Source organism: Rutilus rutilus (assembly GCF_951802725.1).
Source record: "Rutilus rutilus genome assembly, chromosome: 3".
Lineage (NCBI taxonomy): Eukaryota > Metazoa > Chordata > Actinopteri > Cypriniformes > Leuciscidae > Rutilus > Rutilus rutilus.
The window spans coordinates 6,705,352-6,728,595 of record NC_140211.1 but is presented as its reverse complement, the minus strand read 5'-3'; the positions used below and the strand labels follow the sequence as shown (position 1 = coordinate 6,728,595).

Sequence of the window (23,244 nt, the reverse complement as noted above, 5' to 3'; positions counted from 1 at the left end):
CACATGGTCTCTAAATTGAGTTTATGACATGTAGCCTACAATAGTTAAAGAATACTGTAATTCTAGGCTATACATTTTTACAATCCATTTTCGCTGATATATCAGTGTTATTTGCATTTAAACATTGTTTATAATTATTTTATTCTGAAAATAGACACAAAAGCAACACAATCCCTTAAAAAACGTGCAAAAGAGAAAAACTGCACTGTCCCTAAGTTGAGCATGAATAACAAGCAAACAAACGCGGAAGAGTCTTTTAAGGTGGAACGGAACGGATAGCGTCAATAAGAAGCTGGATTCAGCCTCGTCTCAGATGAGCCGTTTGTATTCCGTAGTGTCTGGCAGTGTGCATTTCTACAACAATTACCAGAATAACTTTTTTAGAGTTTTGTGTCCTCCTCCCTCATCTCTTCTTGAAGTGTGAAATTGCTGTTTAAACACAGGAAGTGTGTGCTTTAGCACACAGCACTGTTAAAACAGTCTATTAATGTGACAGTATGGGCTCCAGTGCACTGCCTCTCATCTGTGAGTATTTTATTATATTCTGTACTATTTTATTCTGTTTCTAATGTATTCAGCTGAAGATGAGATACATGATAGTGTTGTGAGGAGAGTCTGACCCACAGTCTCACTATTCTTTATTGTTGAAATTCATTCTGAAGTGTATAACCCTGAACACATCTGAAGTAAACTAACCCTGAACGCCTCTGAAGTAAACTAACCCTGAACGCCTCTGAAGTAAACTAACCCTGAACACATCTGAAGTAAACTAACCCTGAACGCCTCTGAAGTAAACTAACCCTGAACACCTCTGAAGTAAACTAACTCTGAACACATCTGAAGTAAACTAACCCTGAACGCCTCTGAAGTAAACTAACCCTGAACGCCTCTGAAGTAAACTAACCCTGAACGCCTCTGAAGTAAACTAACCCTGAACACATCTGAGGTAAACTAACCCTGAACACATCTGAAGTAAACTAACCCAAGACTATGAGCTGATCCAGAGCAGGATATGTTCAGAGAGTGAGTTGCTATGGCTACTTACTGTACATACCCTGCGAGTTCCCTCCGTTTTTGGAACCAAAAATTGAGATTGTCCACTTACTTACCCTTAAACATACCCGGGTGTGTCACATAACCTACTTTCTGGAATACCGCCAGGACTAGCCTTTTTTGTAAGATACCAAAATAAACAAGATCTATGCATTCTGTGTTCTATTGTCCTGTATGACTATTGAGCATAATACATAATATGGTAAATGTGCTAATTATAAAAAAAAAAAAAACACTGACTTTTTTTTTACACAGATTTCTAGAAATTACCACCACAAAATCTGTAATTTTGATCACAAGAATCACAAAAAAATATATCGCGAAATCCTGTTGGGATTGTTAAATAAACTCTCCATCAGAGACTCATTCTCTCTGACCCTCTTATTGAAAAGTTATTGCAATAAGTATTTGGACATTTAAATCACTCATATATGTCTTTTTTAACAAGCTGGTTTCAATGTCATTTTTATTTGGTGTCCTAGCAGAATAATCACAGTTAACATTGAATGCTAGCATTGAAACAAAATGTTGTTTGATATTTTTAACAATACTTTATTTAGTGAAATGTTTTGAATGAAAACTGTGCTTGTGCTATATTCCTTTAATTATCACTTGTTTTGATATATTGCAAATACATTTATCAATGTGGCTTAAGGGTGTTTTCACATCTTGTTCGATTGGGGACTTTAAGTGCTCTTGAGCCAAAATAACGTAAACGTAAAAAGAAAGGAAAAAAAAAAGAAAAGAAACAAAGAAAAACTTTCAACTGCTCCCCCAGCCATACCCACCCAGCCCCACCCAGCAGCAGCAGCTTTCTTATGTGTAAATATTTGTCTGAACATTAAAAAAAAAATTTTTTAAAACATCTGAGACTTAAAGGAGACCTCCGGTCAATTTTAACATAGAGCTCATTTTTTTGTACATTTGGAGTGCTGTCAGTACAGAGTACAACGACAAAAATCGGTGTTGCGAAAAAAGTTTTTTTTTTTCTTTCTTGAAAATCATATTTGAATGTGGCTTAAATGGGTTAACTCCTAACGAGTGCTGAGTAATCCCTCTAAAATCGAGTGTACCGCCAGCAGGTGCCGCCTAGCTGCGAAAATATTCATTACCATATTTTTCAAAAATCTTGCCTTGATTAACACAAAGCTGATGTCATTTGAAAGCTTAGAGTCTGAACTTTACAGTGAATGTATCCACTTTGAAAAACTCTTAAGTATTGCTGAGTTATTTGCTGATAAATAGAATTTCTTTTTTTTCATAATCTATAAAATAATGTACTGCAATGTGTCAAAAACATCATACAGCTCATGAAACATTCTCAGATAATTGAAAATGGCACTTCATTTTTTACAGCATATTATTGCAATTAAAATGAGCCCAAAATCAACATAATCTATTGCTTTTATGACAAGATATTCTTCATGGAGAAAAAATTGCCCATGAGGGGGTGTTAAAGACTGTACAAAAAGGCTCTCTCTTTTCCAAATGCTGTAACTTTTGATTCCTTTATCCAAAAATTATTATGTTTTTATCCAGATGCAGCTAACATGTAGGGGGACTTCACTAAAAAAGAATTTCCTCCTACCTTATTTCCTTCCTGAGTTATTCCATGACAAATAAGAAAGATATGCAAAATCATAATAAAAAAAAAAAAATATATATATTGTCTTTTATCCGCAGTTTCTCTACAGCACAATGTCCAAATGTAATGTAATTTATATTTTCAAAAAATTTAAAAAGAGTTCTTTCAAACGATACCTACCTTTTGACTCTCCTTGCTATAGTTTTGGAGTTATTATGAGTATATCATTTTTATATAGTTTGGAGCAAAATTTGCTGTTTCAGTCTTACCAGTTCATTTCTCTCTGTGTGTGTGTGTGTGTTTGTGTGTGTGGGTGTGTGTGTGTGTGTGGGGGGGGGGGGGTCTTATTTGCACTCTTGATGTTTTAGAGTGTCACCCCTTCATTGCTGTGCACTTTTTTTCTGCACAGTGGCTGATCTGTAGCTTGTACCACCAAAAGTTTCTCTGAGTTTTTGTATTTTTTCGTATTTCCCATTCATTTCCTATGTCGGTCATTTTTGACCGGGAAGAAGCTAAGTGTGACTATTTTTTTTACGACCCTTTAACATATCCGAATCATGTCCATGATTTTTTTGTGTGTTCACATAGCTAATACAACAAAAGTCACCAAGTGTCATACCATTCCGATGAAGCAACAATTTTTAAAAATTCAAAAAAAAAATTGTCATCATTTTTGACCGAAGAAGCCCAGAGGGTTAAAGAGTTAGTTCACCTAAAAATGAAAATTCTGTCAGTAATTACTCACCCTCATGTTGTTCCAACATTCTAAGACTTTCATTCATCTTCGGAACATAAATTAAGATATTTTTGATGAGAGCTGTCTCACTCCTTCATAGGCTGCTAGGTAATCGATATCTGCCATCCCAGAAAAGATAGTAATCTGTCCAAATTCTTTTTGCAGCCACTATAAAGTCACAGTGAAGCTGATGGTGCCGACGTCAAACAGGAAGTGATGTCATGTGTCTCAAACACTTTGACCTGATTTGGTTTGGAGTTCTGAAGCTAGTTTTGTTCCAGTAAAGATGATGTGATGTGAAACATTAATGGCAACAGTTTATTTTAGGGTTCTTTTCTCACTGTTAACTAGTCATTGGCTGTTTATTAGTACTTATAAAGCACATATTAATGCCGTATTCTGCATGATCATATTCTACATCCCTTAATCCTGCCCAATACCTAAACTTAAACGCTACAAATACTACCTTAATAACTATTAATAAGCAGTAAAATAGGAGTTTATAGAGGCGAAAGTTGTTGTTAATAGTGTGTTCCCCATACTGAATTTAATCATAATAATTTTTGCTTGTAACATGTGTATGCAAGGGTCTTAAAACACAAAAAAAGATTTTTTTTTATGTAATGTCATAGTGGCATGAAATATGCATGATTCTATATGTTATTGATATAGTTTTCATGTTTTACAAAAAATAAGTGCAAACAAACATGGGAACAGAGGGAATGATATGGAACATGAATAGTTGTATAGAAAAGCAAAATACAAGAGGGAGCAAAACAAATATGAAACTTTTTTTTTTATGAAAAAAAAAAGACCAAAAGAGACATACAGAGATTCACTGATTGATCACATTTATTGATGAGAATAGCATCATATGTTGTATGCTGTAAAGATCAGTGGTTCAAACTGCTGCTTTTTTGTTGAGCATCAGTGAATCAGTGAATCTATCAGTGGATTCACTATCAACTCTCATATCAGTTCACCAGTATGATGTCACCACTGTGTGTGATGTAAATGCTGGAGAATAAACCATCAGTTCTCACCTGAATGAGCATCAAAACAGATGAAATGAATGGAAAAGCTTCAGCTGTTCTTCTTCTGCTTTTAGTGTTGATGTCCCTCGTTCACTCTGGACTCAGTCAAGGTGCTGAAGGTACTGCAGTAAATTATTATTAATTTTGAACTAATCTGAATTGTGTATTTTTGTAGTGTGCATTGTGAATGAAAATTAGAAAATTATCTAGTTGAACTGTAATGTAAATAACATTAATAGGAATATTAATTTCATGGTATCATAACTTGACTAGTCTTATTGCAATTGTTTTTAACTTGTGTACAGTAAATATTGTTAATGTTGGACAAGCTGCAATTTGAACATGCTTCTGATTAATTCAAAGAGCGTACATGTGGACTAAATATAAATATAAATATTTTATTTAGTTTTAACAATACATTTATTTATTTATAATGTAATCATCAACACAAGCAAACATTTTTTTTTTTTTTTTTTTAGTTCATGACAGTGATCTTGATACTGCAATACTTTTTGTTAACACCTGCAGGGATGAAGAATCAAGTTCAGCCTCAGAAAGTCACTCTCACATGTGACATACAGGGAGAAGACATTCAGTGGAGATACAGATGGATTAAAGATGGTTCAGTCATCTCACACACTGAGAGAGTCTACAACATCAACATCATATCTGTGTCTGATGGTGGTGAATACAGCTGTGAAGCAACGAGATCAGACATCAGTGATGGTGTTACAGTGACTGTATCAGGTGAGTGTTCATATTCAACTGTGTTGCTCATTTAAAATCTGTATTTTTCTTCTGTATCAGCCACATCTGTTCTTAAGACAACTGAAGCAATTCACTTCTGTCGTTATTCTCTCAGATGCAGAACTGCTTACTGAATAAAGCTCAGTATCTGTTTTCTGCTTATTTCTTTAAAGCCCCATTATGCTTTTTCAATATTACCTGTCATGCAGTGATGTTGCTGTTTTTGAATGTAAAAGGTCTGCAAAATTTTAAAGATCAAAGTGCTGATAAATAAAGTTAATGGGCCCTATTTTAACGATCTGAAACGCAAGTGTCAAAGCGCAAAGCGCAAGTAACTTTGTGGGCGGGTCTTGGCGCTGTTGCTATTTTCCCGGCGGGATAAATGACTCTTGCGCCTGGCGCAAATCTAAAAGGGGTTGGTCTGAAGTAGCTTCATTATTCATAGGTGTGGTTTGGGCGTAACGTGAAATAAACCAATCAGAGCATCATCTCACATTCCCTTTAAGAGCAGGCGCGCTTGTTCTAAAGCGGATTCCTATTATAACGTCAGATTTGAGAAACACACCCAAATTAACTTCGGTTAAAAAGGCGTATGATAATTTGGGTAAATGTGTAAGCTAGATGTATGCTTTTATAATAAATTGTCTATCTATCTATCTATCTATCTATCTATCTATCTATCTATCTATCTATCTATCTATCTATCTATCTATCTATCTATCTATCTATCTATCGTAATAATGTATGATTTGCAAAAATAACTGCTGCGTCTGTGTGTAGATGAGAGAATCAAAGTGTATGCGCGTTGTGCACACGCTACATTGATTATGACCAAGCATGCGCCCTTAAAATAGCATATGAATAACATGCGCAACGCGCCACTGACTTTAAACAATTTTTTCCTCGTTAGTGGCGCAATTGTTTTCTAAACCTGCAAAATAGCTAGGGATGTAACGATATCAAAATCTCACGGTACGATACAATTTCGATATTGACCTCACGGTACGATATTTATTGCGATATTGTGGAAAAGCTCACGGTATTGTTAAATAGCTCACGATAGTGTTTGTGATGATAATAGCGAAAAAACTGACATTTATTCTGCTTTTGCCAGTCAAAAGGCAATTTATTGTTGTATTTATGGATCATGACAACATAAAACGCTGATCACATAGTGCTTTTAAAGTGCAAGTTGTAGTCAGGGGGCCCTATCTTGCACCCAGCGCAATTGACTTTGTACACTGACGCATGTATCATTCCTATTTTGCACCCGCGCAAAGCGGACTTTTCCCTCCACAGAAGCACGTCGGTTAACAAGCAAATACACTTGCGCTCCCCGGGGCGGTTCAGCGCAAAGAGGAGGCGTGTTCCGGCGCAAACGTTCCCTCATGCTATTTTGCAGGTTTAGAAAACAATTCCGCCACAGACCAGGAAAAACCTAGTCTAAAGTCAGTGGCGCGTTGGGCATGTTATTCATGCTATTTTAAGGGCGCATGCTTGGCCATAATCAATGTAGCGTGTGCACAACGCGCATTACAATTTGATGCTCTCATCTACACAGAAGCAGCCGTTTTCATTTTTGCAAATCATACATTATTACTAGGAAAAATATTAGGTCTTGTAGGTTTTGATAAGCCTAGGGCTTCTACGTATCCCTTTACGAACAGTGTGATTATTAATTATGCAAAAAAAAAAAGGTTTTGTTTTTCTTGATTTTGTTTTATTTTTATTGATGGATATTTAATGTGTTGCTGTCTTTGGTTTAATTTATTTTTTAATTGTTCGAAAAATTAAGATTTCATTCATTTATTCATATGTTGTGTCCATGAAGATGTGAAAATAAAATAGGCATAGCCTAAATCTAGCTTACACATTTAATCATACGCCCAAATTATCATACGCCTGTTTAACCGAAGCTAATTTGGGTGTGTTTGTTTCTCCATCCCCAATGTTACTTCTCTGTGTTTTACGGCCGTGACGAGGACGTCGGTCTCCTCGGCTGTGAACCGCTCCTGGCGCGCGCCTGGCAAGTCGCTCTGATTGGTTTATTTCACGTTACGCCCAAACCACACCTATGAATAATGAAGCTACTTCAGACCAACCCCTTTTAGATTTGCGCCAGGCGCAAGAGTCATTTATCCCGCCGGGAAAATAGCAACAGCGCCAAGACCCGCCCACAAAGTTACTTGCGCTTTGCGCTTTGACACTTGCGTTTCAGATCGTTAAAATAGGGCCCAGGAACATCAATATTCTGTATAGTCATATTTGGTTGCCTAACTGATTCTTCTGTGCAATGTTCAAGTTAAGAAGCAACTAGAACAATTGTAAACAATAGGGAATTCCCTTTAAGTGCAAACAAAGATCAAGTTAAGTCAGGTTTAAATGTGCAAGGCAAATAAAAGCAGCCTTTTAAAACTGGTATTTAGGAACATAACTTAAACTTAAATAAAATAGTCAGTCAAAAAGCCTTTTAAAAAAACACTGACCTATCATTTAGCTTATGTTCACGTTTTTCATCAGAAAGATCAAAATATCTACATTGCAAGGGAGAAGAAAAAAAAAAACAGTAAAAAAAAAATCCTTAACCAGTCTGGTAAAAAGCCTTCTGAAAAACACTGACCTATCCTTTAGCTAATGTTCAAGTTTTTCTTTAGAAAGATCAAAAGATCTACATTGCAAGGGAGAAGAAGAGACCTCTGGGCATTTACAATATCCCCTGCTGTTGAAAATACCCTTTCACTGGGCACCGAGGTAGCAGGTATACACAGGTAGGTCTTTGCTAATGACGACAGAATAGGATACCGCCCTGCATTGTCTCTCCACCACTTAAGAGGGCAAGCAGACAGAGAAACTAATGCTTCTTTGCAGTAAGAGTCAATTTCTGCCTGAATTCCGTGCACCTGTGACTTGATTACTGCTAAAAGAAGAGCCAAGGAGGTCCTCAAGGGCATGCTTCTTAAGAGGAGGCACAAAGCTCGCGCTGCTGTCGTCTAGATCTGCTGGATGTGGGCTCCTGGGCAGCACATCTTGGTCCTGGTTCATAAATGATAAAAAGACATTATATTAGCATTTTATTGTATTTCTCTCAATTTTCTCTATGGCACAGCGTTAACATTTTTTACCTGTTGTTGCATCTGTGATGCTTTGAACTTTATTCTTTCAAAGACGTCCTCTCTCTCTCCACTGCCTAGATGTTGCAAGGTCCGAAAGCGTGGATCCAAAGCACTGCTCTCCTGCATGAACTTTTCATCCTCTCCTTGGTATCTGTCAGTAAGATCCTTCAGAATGGCTGCCTTCATCTGAGCAATGGCATTTGAGTGGTGATTATCTGTGGCCATGCTGTCTTGAATCATTTGTTTTAGTGGTGAAATGAGAGATATTGTTGGTTGCGACTCATCACAGAGAACAGTTGTGGCCTTTTTTATTGGTAAAAGAATCTTCACAAGATCCTCTGCATTTGCAATGTCAGATGTGTCCAAAGTGTCAATTTCACGTGACTTGTGTCTCAGTTCATCACTCAGTAGGGCTGCAGCAACAGCTTGTTGTTGTTCAAGGTAGCGCTCCACCATGTCCAGAGAGCTATTCCATCTTGTCACTACATCAATAATGAGTTTATGTACAGGGAGATTGAGTAGTTTTTGTTTGGTGGTCAGCACGGCTGTGGCTGTAGAACTGCGGTGAAAAAAACTTGCTACACGTCTGACTCTACCGAGGAGGCGGCTCACTGCGTTGACCTTTAAACCTGCTTGGGAGGCCAGGTTTAGTGTGTGCGCAAAGCACCGTATGTGAGGGGACAGTTCGGCTTCCTTTACTGCTACTCGCATGTTGCTTGCGTTGTCAGTAACAACAGCGATCCTTGTTCCAATCTTGTCCAGCCCCCACTCTTTGACTGCAGATTTAAGGACTTCGGCTATGTTTACGCCAGTGTGTGATTCGCTAAGCTGTCTAGTTTGTAAAACGTAACTCTGCATTTCCCATTCACTCGTCAAAACATGTGCCGTAATAGTGATGTAACTGTGAGTCGCTCTGGAAGTCCACCCATCAGTGGTAATAGCAATGCACTCAGACTGTTTAAGGTTCAACATGACACGTTCTTTTGTCTCACGGTAAAGAGCAGGGAACACAGTTTGACTAAAATGAGCCCGCGACGGCATTTGATACTTCGGCTCAAGCTTGGCCACTAACCTTTTAGTGCGTGCAGTGTGAAACCGGCGTAACACTTGACGATGTATGACGTAGATGTAGGAGTAGCGGAAGCTTTGAGTTCAAGTTCAATTGTTACTCTTTTGGCGTAAATCTATGCGTACGGCCGTCTGCCGGAAGCTAGTTCATTTTGTCAATAAAGTTTTAAATAATTTGTGTCCTTACATGCATGCAAACCTGTTGTTGGAGACTCCAAAACAAAATTAGGAACCTTAAAAATAGCATAATGGGGTACTTTAGTGTGAAACACATGCAATGATGCAATGATTCAAAGATTTTCCTTCATGTTTTTCATGTACAGATGTTAGTACAGTAGACTACAGTTTTTTACCAATATTATTATTTTATTTTTTTTTGGTCAAAAACACAAACTAGGTCTTTAATATCATGGTGTTTTTTCACATAAGGACATTATGAGCTCATAACACACATCATAACACACATTTTCAATGTTTACTTCTGTTTCTCAGTGAAACCTGTAGTGACGGTGAAGCCAGATCAGCCTGTGTTCAGAGGAGAGAGAGTCACTCTCACATGTGACATACAGAGAGGAGGAGACATTCAGTGGAGATACAGCTGGTTTAGAGATGGTTCAATCAATCCAGACAGCACTGATAGAGTCTACGACATCACATCTGTGTCTGTTGGTGATAAATACAGATGTGAAGCAACGAGATCAGACATCAATGCTGGTGTTACACTGACTGTATCAGGTGAGTCTTCATATTCACATGTGTTTAATGATCATTTAAAATCAGTATTTGTGGTTCAACACTTTTCTTATATTCTTCTGAATCAGCCAAGAGGACTGAAGTAATTCACCTTTAGTCATTATTCTGTCAGATGCACAACGACATTAAGTGTATCTTTATAAGACATATAATGTGTTATCAGTGATTTTGAGAGTGAAAACTGTATTTCATAATTGAAGTGACTTTATAGAGTTTATAACTCTCAGGACTCACATCAATATTTTAAAGTCAGAATGAAACAGAAGTAGTGAAATAACTTTATGGCAGGGCCTTGTTTCTATGCTTCAACTGTCACTGTTTATTGATTGTATTATGAAATGTGAATTTTCCACTCAAGAACAGAGGAAGATCTGAATGTGAGCTTGTGATCAATTGTAAGAAACGTAGAGTTTAAGTGGACTAAATTATATATATATATGAGTATTTTGGGAATAGAAAAGGACTTGAGGCGATTGAGTTCAGTACTGATGAGTTTTGTGCTGAAGTCAGAGAGAATGACGAGACTCACAGATAATGATGTTAAATGAGTTCATGAAGTCTTCAGATAGTCTGATGAAGTTGATTCAGACTCAGTATCTCCTCAAATGAGCTTGTAGTTGGAGATCTTCATCTCTCCTTCAGGAGCTTCATTCTGCTTTCTATGGCGAGTCAGAGGTGTTTGTCTGAGATCGTGACGGAGCCAGAGCCTCAAAACAACTGACATGACAAAACTAATGACAGTACAACAGCATGAAAAATTAAATAATATCATCTATAAACTATAATGTAAGAAATTATAGTCTCTATAGTGTCCCGACTCAGCTTCCACTTCAAGATATGTATTAGAATATGTTTCTTCCTTAAAAGAGCTTAATTATCATAGAGACGATTCCTCCTGATCTCAGTAATATGTAAACACCACCGGAGTGAAACTCTATCACTTCTAGTGTGAAACGGCAGTGTGACGTCGAGAATAATCCTGTGTTCAGAAGATACATGAAGGATACATGGAGTTCCCGTCTCAAACAATATCAAAGATGTGGGAACGGAAGGCTTTCACTTTCATTGTTATCCTCAATTTACTTTTAAGACAAAACTTCATTTACATGTAGAGCTGGAAGAAGAATGTAATACAGTATATAATGTTTGAGCAGAGATTATTCAGGGTTTATTCTGACTCTGATGAACGCAGGGGCTTTAATGCACTTTGTCACTGTTGCTGCAATAAAACTTCATCATTGAGATCTTCAACATCCTCAAAACATTTACAAAATGTAATTCTGTTACTTTTTTACTGAAAGAGATGTTTGAGTCATTTTGTGTTTCTGTCTTTCTTCTCAGATTTACCCACATCTACAGTGACTGTGACACCAGACAGATCTGTATTCACTGGAGAAACAGTCAATCTGAAGTGTGTGATAAACTCTGATCACAGTTACTGGAGATATGAGTGGTATAAAGACAGTGTAATATTACAGACGTCTGGTTATCGTTACACTGTAAACGGAGACACTCTCACTATCAGAGGAGTAATTACATCTGATCAGGGTCAGTACTGGTGTAAAGGACAGAGAGATGGAAGACCAAACTCATCAACATCAAGCTATGCTGTTTCTCTCTCAGTGAAGGGTGAGTTGAACATCATTGTCCTCCTAAACTCTTTAAGATACAGTATATATAATCGAGACACTGTTCAGACTGAACTACTTTATTATTAAATACACTAAACAGGGCCTATAATGAACACTCACCATGAGCCAAATGCGAGTAACAAACAGCGAGTGTGTGAAACGCTGTCAGTCACTATTTGACCAGTAACAATTTCTAACAAATGCAGTGTTGAGACAACATGAACGTGAACAAAAGTGAATGACGCTCTGTACAGTTGACGGGTCAGTGCTTCATCATCACGAAAGTTTCAGCCTCTCCAGTGTAAATGTTCAAGGAAGTGGAACACGCGAAAGGGATTTCATAACTCGTGTGCTGTGTGTGTTTAACATCTGAAGCGCGGCCCTGAAAGACACTTCTCTCAGACAGCGTGTGAAGTTGAGCTCTCTTTCATGCCTACCTGTGCTTCAGTGGACAAATTCACTCCAAATTACGTCAAAAAACATAGTCCTACATAGTCGGTGTCTTAAGCAAACGCAAACACAAAACGCGTGATCCGTGCATTCAGCATCTTCTTCATGACTGAACTAAGCAGATCATGGGAATTGGCGGTGAAGCGTGTTCTGTGTGTGTTCAGACTCAACACACGGTTACATAATCTGTAATGACAAACGTTCCGTGTTTGTTCAGTGGAGGAATTCACACTCTCTCATTCATACACTCATATATTTTGCTCATATTCTTTCACATGTGTACTCGTGTCTCAGGCAGAAAGTTCAATATCTTATGCAAATGTTATAATTTTTTTTTTATTTTTTTTTAGGATCCCCATTAGCTGATGCAACAAAATGCATCCGCTACTCTTCCTGGGGTCCACACAAAACACATAACACGAATAAAAAACGCACTTCATAATCAATACACAGATTAACATATTACAAAATATACACAGCCAATGCACAATCATACACTGAAACAACAAATTCTCATGAAATACAAATATACATATATATATATATATATATATATATATATATATATATATATATATACATACACACACATATATACATGTATACATACACATACACATATATATATATATACATACACATACACACATACTCTATCTACTAATATAAGCTAACATTCCTTTGTTTTTGTAAAACCAATATTATTTTGAGAGTTCCATTCAACCATAGCTCTATACAACACTGTACGTTGTTTTGAGTTTGTTCTGGATTTTGGAATAATATATTTACCAATGACGGCATGCCTCGTGAGATATGTATGTACATTAGAACTCAGAGTAAGTTGTCTATACAGACAGTCAGGAGTTTTCCATACATTAATTTTGTTTATAAAGCCAAGAAGTGATGCTTTTAACCTCCCATCAACCGTTAACCAGAATAGTTTGCCATGCATTTTGTTAACATTAGCCCTTATTGTACAGCAAAGGGCTAAATGAGCAGCTCTATTCTGAACCCTCTGTAGTTTCCCTAAATTCTTCTTTGTAGTTCCTGACCAAACCACAGAGCAATAATCTAAGTGTGATAACACTAGGGTCTGCAAAACGTTTAGTTAAATATGGATTTAAAAACGAATAACACCTTTTAACTACAGATATATTTCTCCCCATCTTTTTCACCACTTCTTCTATATGTCTTGACCACAACAAAGTACAGTCTAAGGTTACCCCAAGAAGCTTTATTTCATGTACCTGCTCAACAGCAACATTATTTAGTACTAAATCCAACATGGCCCTTTTTTTTATGAACATTTAGTTCCAAATAAGATACTTTTAGTCTGGGCTATATTTAAGACAAGTTTATTATCAATAACCCAATTAGATACCATCTGCAACTCATTGTTGAGAGCTGCAGTAATGTTTTCTAAAGCTGGTGCAGGCATATAAAGTGTTACATCATCCGCATACATAGACACATAAACTCTGTCAGTGTTATTGTTGTGGATTATTTGTGTTCAGTAATGTTATTAATGTTCAGTAATGTTATTAAAACTAAACTCTTACAATATAGCTCTATGTTCTTTTAGGCAACCATGTAGATCTGTTGAATAATTGTTATAAACTTTAGGTAGTTTCTTAAATAACTTAAGATTACAGATTTATAGTTATAAGTTTAAAGTTGAGTGAACTTAAATTTGGGAGTTTACTTGTTCCCTTTGTTTGCTTAAATAAGTTGGTGCAATGTTTAATACAATTACTTAAAGTCGAAACAATACATCATTTTATAGTGTAACGTTTTCATTGGTGGTGGATAATATACAAAAAAGTCTCATTTGGTCTTAATGCAAGTTATATTATCAGTCTTCATTGAAATGGTAAAAAAAAAAAAAAAAACCTGTAAACTGTGTATCTGATGATTTGTCATTTTTTTCTGCTTGTCTTCTTTCATGCACACTGTTACTTTTGACTATGTTTGCCTTTATTCTCATTTTTAATAAAACTGTTCCTATTGATAGTCATTATGTGTGTATAAAGTGATTCAATAATGTCCAATATTCCTGGTTTTATTTTCAAACTATTTTCGGTTAATCTTAATCCAGAAATGTAGTAATTTTACTCCAAAATTTTGGTTAAAAAACATTTAACCCAATCTGCTGCCAATCTTTTCAACCCAGCATGTTGTACTGTACAAGCGTATATTATTTAACTGTATATGCTACATTGTCACATGACCTCATCACTTTGCATGTTTAAGACTGTAATATTTTTACACTCTAAAATTATGTAAGATTTGTAAATGTTGTACAAGCTGCAATTCTGTGACACGCAAATAGAAAATAACATACATGTATTATAGACTCAGTTTACATGTATGGCACACTTTACCCAGTCTTTTAATTTATACAAAGTTTATCAGTCTATAGTCTATCAATAATTACAAACAATTTTGATGTAATCAATACAAACTTCCAACAAACTAGATCTTTCATTTTTAATACAGTGTTTGTTTCATAAGGAGGTTTTGAGTTCATAAACACTAACATTGATCATGATACTGTGATGATGTTTTAATCAATATTTACTCATATGTGTATTAATACAGTGAAACCTGTAGTGAAGGTGAAGCCAGATCAGCGTGTGTTCAGAGGAGAGAGAGTCACTCTCACATGTGCCATACAGGGAGGAGGAGACATTCAGTGGAGATACAGCTGGTTTAGAGATGGAAACACTGTCAATCCATATACAACAAGAACAACAGCAGAGATCAGTTTCACAGCTGATCGTGTGTCTGTCAGTAAATACAGTTGTAGAGGAGAGAGCTCATACTCACACACAGACTTCAGTGATGCTGTTACACTGACTGTATCAGGTGAGTCTTCATATTCACATCTGTTTAATGATCATTTAAAATCCATACAGTATTTCAACACTTATGATCTTCTGTATCAGCCACATCTGTTCTTATAAGCAATTCACTTTTAGTCATGATTGTCTTCAGATGTCTTGTGTGTGTTGCACATTTTTATCAGGATATTTTTTTAAAACATTATGTAAATTGTGACTTTCCAGTGTTATAGTTATCTCCCTCTTTGAGATTTACTGTAGTCAATGTCGCTATGGTTACAGGAGATATTCACTAATAGAAAAGATGAGTTTTGTGCTGAAGTCAGAGAGAATGACGTGACTCACAGATAATGATGTTAAATGAGTTCATGAAGTCTTCAGATAGTCTGATGAAGTTGATTCAGACTCAGTATCTCCTCATATGAGCTTGTAGTTGGAGATCTTCATCTCTCCTTCAGGAGCTTCATTCTGCTTTCTATGGCGAGTCAGAGGTGTTTGTCTGAGATCGTGACGGAGCCAGAGCCTCAAAACAACTGACATGACAAAACTAATGACAGTACAACAGCAAAACACAACTAATACTAGGAAATATAAGATAAAATCATCTATAAACTATATAGTGTGAGAAATGTCAGTCTGAAATGTTAGAAAATGTATTTTTGGCTCATGTGGACGAAAGACAACAACTCCCAGAAACCCTACCGGTTACAGAGGGCATTGTTCCTCCATCATCCGCAACTGTTCCTCGCTGTATCAAAAATACAGAAACAAAACAGTAATATTGTGAAATATTATTACAACTTAAAATAATAGTTTATAGATGATTTTATCTTATATTTCCTAGTATTAGTTGTGTTTTGCTGTTGTACTGTCATTAGTTTTGTCATGTCAGTTGTACCATTCATAGGCTACCACCATTTAACATGCTATAGATCAGCTTATTCAGTCTATTTATTTTGTCCTTTTTTTTGTCTTTTTTGTATAGCCCATAGAAATAATATATTTAAATTGCAGTTTTATGAAAATTTTGATAAAAATAAAATTGCCTTGTTTTTCTCCACTCATGCCTTTTTGTAAATAAACACATTAGTGGACATTCTAGCTTTAACATCAAAGCATTTGTGTGGGGAAATCAGTTACAGTGGAGGTAAGCAATCAATGCAGGTTTAAGATACAGACCATTGCTATCAATATCTGTCTTTGGAAGACAACGTGAGCTTTTGTTCTGCTTACATTTACAGCTATCGCAAGCAGGCGGCGCTTATTGAAACCTTTTTGTTCAGAGATTGGGCACTCATCAGACAAACAGTAATTAGGTACACAGGTGATATCAATTTAAATGAATTTAAAGACTTAAAGTATTTAAATATGGTATTTAAGACTTTATATGTATAAGTATTTAAGACTTTCAGGATTATAATGAGAGTTTGTTGTCAGGTCAGGACAGGTATAAGAACTTGATTTGGCTTTCCTGACAGCAGAAGTATTCTACTGTACTAAAGTCCTAGGCCACCCTAATTGGTATTAAAGCAATTTATCTGTAAAAATGATAGGATGTTTCATTATTTTCTTCTGTAACATTCTCTTTTCTGCCTTTTTGATGGCATGGTTTGAGGTGACCAAGAGTAAGGTGGACAGGTTAAATGTCACATGACTTACATAAAACAACACCCTGAAGATTTGATATATTTTCTTTTCTTTATTTGTATTAGTTAGATAAGAGGCTTAATTACAAGTTAGAATGAGTTGGGTTTTTTTGTTGTTGTTTTTTTCATTACTTTGGCTTCACTAATTGCATCCCCTTTTTTTTCTCTTGGGTTATTTATCTGATATCTTTTTGATCTGTAAATAGTTGGCTTATTTTTCCTTGCTTATATTCACCATTATTATTATCAGGCTACTAGTATTCATCTTTTTGTATAATTATTTCACTTATGTGTAATAAATTATCTTTCTTGCCACCCAAATCAAACCAAATTTTTTTCATGACCTCAGTGTTACCTCTTCTGACTCTAGATCATAAGAGTTCGTAACATTTAATGGGGGCTCGTCCGGGATCATTAAATCCCAAATAAATTTATAGTTTTGATAATTTGTGTGTGTGCTGGTGGCAACTGACGTTACTTATTTTGGTGGCGTACTCATGCGGAGTGGTATTGTTGTGCTCGTTTGCTGATTATGTATTATGGAAATTTAAGATAGGACGTTTCTGTAATTTGGTCCCTGTGGCACCCTGCTCGCCATAACAATTAAATAATAAAAAAAAAAAATTAAAAAGGTTATGTTGTTTAACAGATATTCATTACAATTGCATTGATCAAGAACCACATCTGTACACTTTTCCCCAATCAAATGTTAGCTTTTTTAATGTTAGAAAACTTGAGGTGTGGTGAATGGTGTTACAGCTAGAATGCTACTAATGTGCACAGGGGGACAATCTTATCGTGGTAAAACATTTTTTTTCATAAAATTGCAATCTAGATATAACGCCTCCTGAATGTTTTCTCCAAACCAGAAAAAGATCACGCTTCAACTGATGCCTTCGATGTCTTCTATATTTAATGTCTTCCTCTCAAGAATCAGGACAATCAAGATCACAAACATCAAATGGACACCGTGAAAAAACTGAAAATAAACAAAAATTACAATCAAATTCGTGATGAAGTGATTTTGCCATGACATTGTTCGATATATAGCTTATTAAACTGAAATCAATACACACAATACCTTAAATTATAAATAAACAATAACCAAGAGATATGCAAACATACCGTGTTTTCCAATCAGGATTCAGGAGACATTAGGAGACATTTTCTGCTCAAACACTCTTAATTTTATACCTCTCAATTTGTGTGCGACACCTCATGTTTATATATTTTTTTCTTTTCCGGTGTTCACACAAATAATCAAATCACATGACCAGTACGTCTTATGTTACTCATTTTCTCCAGTAGGTGTCACTATTGCCAAACTATCATGCAAATTAAATATACAATTCCCAAATAAGTATTAAAGTATTACACAACATTTATAAAACAAAACAAAACAAACAAACAAAACAAAAACTTTCAAAAGTGAAAAATATTCAGCAAGAAAATACACTATCTGCAACAGCTACACTAGATATTTTCTTTGGGCTACACAAGAAAAAAAAGAAAATGGAAAAAAAGAAAAAGAAATAGGAGGATATTTAGTTGTGGTAGCAGTACAATACTTCTGCTGTCAGGAAAGCCAAATCAAGTTCTTATACCTGTCCTGACCTGACAACAAACTCTCATTCTAATCCTGAAAGTCTTATACATACTTACATAAAAAGTCTTAAATACCATATTTAAATACTATAAAGGCCTGTTCACACCACCGACGTTTAACGCTTTGTGACTAAACAAAGGGCGCCAATGTGAGTGTGCACACCGACGCGAAAAACGGCATGCGTAAAAGCGTCATTTTTAAAAAAACGCCTCGGGTTCGTTTTTTTGGTTTGACGCGCCGCGTCAAAAACTTTCCGACCAATGAGATTGGCGCTTTTGCTCACGTGTCTGGAGCTTCTGAAGTTACAGTAAAACACAACTTGGGGGCGCTCAAACACAAAACGGTCTTGCCGAGCACACATACGTAACGGCGAAGAAGATCTACGGCAAGTAGCGTTTACACTGCCGGGAAGAAATAAGACGAGGAAGATGCAAGGCAAGATGAATGTAGAGCTGCTGGTCTCGTTGGTGTCGGAACATAAAGAACTATATGACAAACACGACAGCGACTACAAAAATCTTGATAAAAGAGAACTGTTTATGTTTCTGTTTTACATTAAGCGCCATCTAATGTCAGGGAATGAATTTGCATGTTCACTCGGCTCATCGTCAGCGAAAATCGCTTGGGTGTGAACACAAAAAACGCGTTGAAAAACGCTGGCGAATAACGCGCGCCGATATTCGTCCCGGTGTGTACGGCCCTTAAGTCTTTAAATTCATTTAAATTGATATCACCTGTGTACCTAATTACTGTTTGTCTGATGAGTGCCCAATCTCTGAACAAAAAGGTTTCAATAAGCGCCGCCTGCTTGCGATAGCTGTAAATGTAAGCAGAACAAAAGCTCACGTTGTTTTCCAAAGACAGATATTGATAACAATGGTCTGTATCTTAAACCTGCATTGATTGCTTACCTCCACTGTAACTGATTTCCCCACACAAATGCTTTGATGTTAAAGCTAGAATGTCCACTAATGTGTTTATTTACAAAAAGGCATGAGTGGAGAAAAACAAGGCAATTTTATTTTTATCAAAATTTTCATAAAACTGCAATTTAAATATATTATTTCTATAGGCTATACAAAGAAAGACAAAAAAGGACTAAATAAATAGGCTGAATAAGCTGATCTATAGCATGTTAAATGGTGGTAGCCTAGCCTATGAACGGTACACCCCCCTAAGCTCACAGAAATGGTTAGACCCAAGTCTTCAGCAGCCAATGACACTCACCCGTTCAAACTGATTTTTACTGTGTATTTCACAAGTATTTTATGTATATTTCATGCTTATTTCACGCGTATTTAACACTTTAAGTACACGTGTTAAATACACGTTGTTGACATTAAAATTCACATGTTTTTGGCCCTCTTGGCTTTCCATAGTCTGGTATGCAATCCCCTTAAGCTGAAGGCGCAGTGTGTTGAATGTGGAGAAATTTTGTCAAATGAGGCGCTAAAACCATCAAAGCTACAGAGACATGAACTCAAAACGGGCTGCGTTAAAAAAGAATATTGTTTTAAACATGTTAATATCGCTAATTGTATTTGATAAATTATACTTACAGTATGTAAAGTGGGGTGAATGAACTTAGTTGAACATTTCTGCTAATGAATAGAGAGAATGTTATATATGTTGAATAAAATTTTATGAGGAAAAAAGGTCTGAAAAGGTTTTAAATTTAAAGAAACAAATGATGGATTCTTGATTTGTGATGCGGCGCGAGCTGTAACGCACATACATGTTTTTATGCGTTTATTAGAGTTTGAATTTAATTCATGTACTGCTAAACCGCTCATACTACTTCTTAATAGATGTCTACTTCATAAATTGTATGATAATTATGGAAATATATGGTTCAGATCACTCTAAACATATGGAAATGGAGGCGCCCTTATATGGTCATGAACAGAGCTTGGCTGTCTTCTAGTGAAAAGGTTTGGTACTGCGACCAAACTAAATCTCACTGAAAGCTCATTTTTTGAGATATCAACCTAAAATTTGGAACACAACTTGGCTTTGATTTTCTTGCAGTTTTAAAGTAAAACATGTTTTGTAAAAATATATATTTTATATAAATAATTATATTTTTTACATTATAAATTTTCATAAACTCAAACTTCTATAACTTTTTTTCTGTTTCACTTTCATGATTTTCACTTCTACAATAATCTTCCAAATGTCTTCTTTAAAACAAGAGCAGTCACAGGTCTATATTCCAAAGCATTCTTGAATTACAACTATTTAAGTTTGGATAGTGATGTTCATGTCTATGTGATAAAAGAGGGGTGACAGTGAAGGGGTAATGTGTAGCTCAACTCTTTTCTTATGCACTTCTGTATCAGCCACATCTGTGCCAAAAAGAGGACTGAAGCAATTATTTTAGTCATTTAAAAGCTCATTTATTTGAGTCTTGAGGATCTGAATCTGTTGTTGTTCTCCTGCAGATCTAAAGCCGAAGCCTGAACTCACATCAGATTCTGCAGGAGCTGCACTGACTGGAAACACAGTGACTTTGACCTGTCGCATGGATCCGTCCACTGGAAACTGGGACTCTTACTGGTACAAACACACACTGAACCCTGAGACAGAGAAGACAGAAACAAACTCCTACAGCCTGAAGATTGATTCAGTGTCTGATGGAGGCCAGTACTGGTGTAGAGCTGGAAGAGGGAAACCAGTCTATTACACACAATACAGTGATGCACTGTGGGTAAATGTTACAGGTGAGAGAGACTGTAGTGTGTGATGCAACAAATACAGATCAGAGACAATATCTACACAACTTCTGAAACTATAAATGCAATAATCTGTGTTTGTACAGTGAGTCCTAAAGCTGTGCTGACGGTACGACCTGATGAACGAGTGTTTAGAGGAGAAACAGTCTCTCTCAGATGTGATATAAAGTGGGGAGGAGACACTGAGTGGACATACAGATGGGAAATAGAGGGAACCAACAACCAATATAAAAACACTGTCAGCCGAACCTCAACACAAGGGTTGAACATCAGCAGTGTTGATCTCTTTCACCGCGGTAAATACACCTGTACAGGACAGATACACACTCAAAGCTCTCAGCGCAGTGATGCTGTTACACTGACTGTCTCAGGTGAGTGTGTGTTTGTTGTGATCAGCTTCTCCATCAGTTTCTCTACGGCTCTGTAACTCGTGATGTTTTGTTCAGCTGAAGCTCAGGCATCAGTGCGAGTGTCTCCACAGCCGTGGCTGACTGAAGGAGAATCAGTGACTCTGACCTGTGAGGTTTCAGGCTCCTCTAAAGGCTGGACGTTCAGCTGGTTCAGAGATAATGATCATCTGTCAGACAGCAGCAGAGGAGCTGGAGGATCTTACACTCTCAGTCCTGCTGCTCTACAGCACACAGGAGTTTATATGTGCAGAGCAGAGAGAGGACGACCAGCCTATTACACACACAACAGCAGCTCACACACACTGTGGATCACTGGTGAGGGTTTATGCTTGTGCTCATCCGGATCTGTGTTTCACTGCAGTCTCTGTGCTGTCAGTTTTGATTGAGATTTTCCTCTTTTCAGGAGTTTCTGCTTCAGTGTCTCTGGTCATCAATCCCAGCAGAAGTCAACACTTCTCATCTGACTCTCTCTCTCTGAGCTGTGAGGATCAGAGTAACTCTGCTGGATGGACAGTGAGAAGATACACAGACAAAGACACACAAACTTGTGCAAATCAAACAGGATCTCGATGTGTAATGGACTCTCTCAGCACATCTGACACTGGAGTGTACTGGTGTGAGTCTGAATCTGGAGAGAAACGTCGTCCTCGAAACATCACTGTACATGGTGAGTCCAATCACACTTTCAACTATAAAACAAAATATATAAAAATCTGTTCAAGATTAAAAATGAATATAATTGAGAATTCAGTTGGTTGTCAGTTGATTAGCCTATTCATAAACTAACTGAAAATATCAGATATTTTACAGCACATTGAATATCAATATTTTAAATCTATAATAAAGTTTTGGATCAGTATTATGTACAAATTTATGTTTTGGAAAATTGTTTACCGAGGCTGCATTTATTTGATCAAAAATACAGTAAAGAGTAATATTCTGTAATATTATAATTTAAAATAACTGTTGTTAAAATGTGAATATATTTTAAAATGTAATTTATTCCTGATCAAAGCTGAATTTGCAGCATCATTACTGTAGGTTTCCACTGAATGAAGCCCTAGCTTGACACTCTGTCCACTCCCTTCGTCAGAATCCACATCAATACATCCACAGAACCACTCGTGAAAAAAATGATCCGTTTACTCAGTTAGCAACAAAAACATCAGCACAGGAATATTACAGAAAATAAAAATGATTAATTAACGAAAAAAAAAAAAAAGGGAGAGAGAGAGAGAGAAAAAAGGTAAAAAAAAACTGTGTGGCTCCACTCTCTGCTTGCCTGACTGTTCACTCAGAAACTTTTACAATTCTCGCGAGAGTATTCCGAGCGATTAAAGGTGCATGCGGTTAAAGGTAAAAATGCAAACAGTCCTCTATTCCCCAAATATCACCAATGTAATATAATAGTCCAGGCGTTTTAAGCCAAAATGGGGGTCAACCGTGAACAAATTGCAACAGAATCAAACTCAACTGATTTTGTATCCTCAATATGTCCTGAGTAAGGAAAAAAAAGCCCCGAAGAATCCCATTAGGGGAAAGTTTCGAAAAAGACCCAAATATATCCTATTCATACGCCTATTCATTATTTTTCTCACGTGAATAGGGTAAAAAAATGAACCTTTAGATATCACCATGAAAATTACTGAGTTGATTACTTACATCAAGACAAACAAAAAATGTATTACAAGTTTTTTAAAATTGTTTATTAACATGGACAAACGGTGCATAATCTAATTACAGATGTGCTAATTTGCATAAATACCACAACAGATCTAAACATTGGGTATAGCCAGGGGAAAATGTCTTGTTGAATCTTGTTGACAAATAACAGTAAAAT

General features: G+C 36.4%; 1 protein-coding gene across 1 annotated transcript in view; it reads left to right on the top strand.

Annotated features, from left to right (window-relative positions):
- Nucleotides 1–271: 271 nt before the first annotated feature.
- The window catches only part of LOC311287751 (basement membrane-specific heparan sulfate proteoglycan core protein-like), a 280,443-nt gene continuing 257,470 nt past the window's right edge, over nucleotides 272–23,244 (top strand). Inside the window, exons 1-4 of the mRNA XM_084404780.1 lie at nucleotides 272–525; nucleotides 4,483–4,527; nucleotides 4,937–5,155; nucleotides 9,829–10,071. Of these exons, the coding sequence (XP_084260906.1) occupies nucleotides 498–525; nucleotides 4,483–4,527; nucleotides 4,937–5,155; nucleotides 9,829–10,071 (535 nt within the window). The 5' untranslated portion in view covers nucleotides 272–497. The remainder of the gene's footprint in view (nucleotides 526–4,482; nucleotides 4,528–4,936; nucleotides 5,156–9,828; nucleotides 10,072–23,244) is intronic.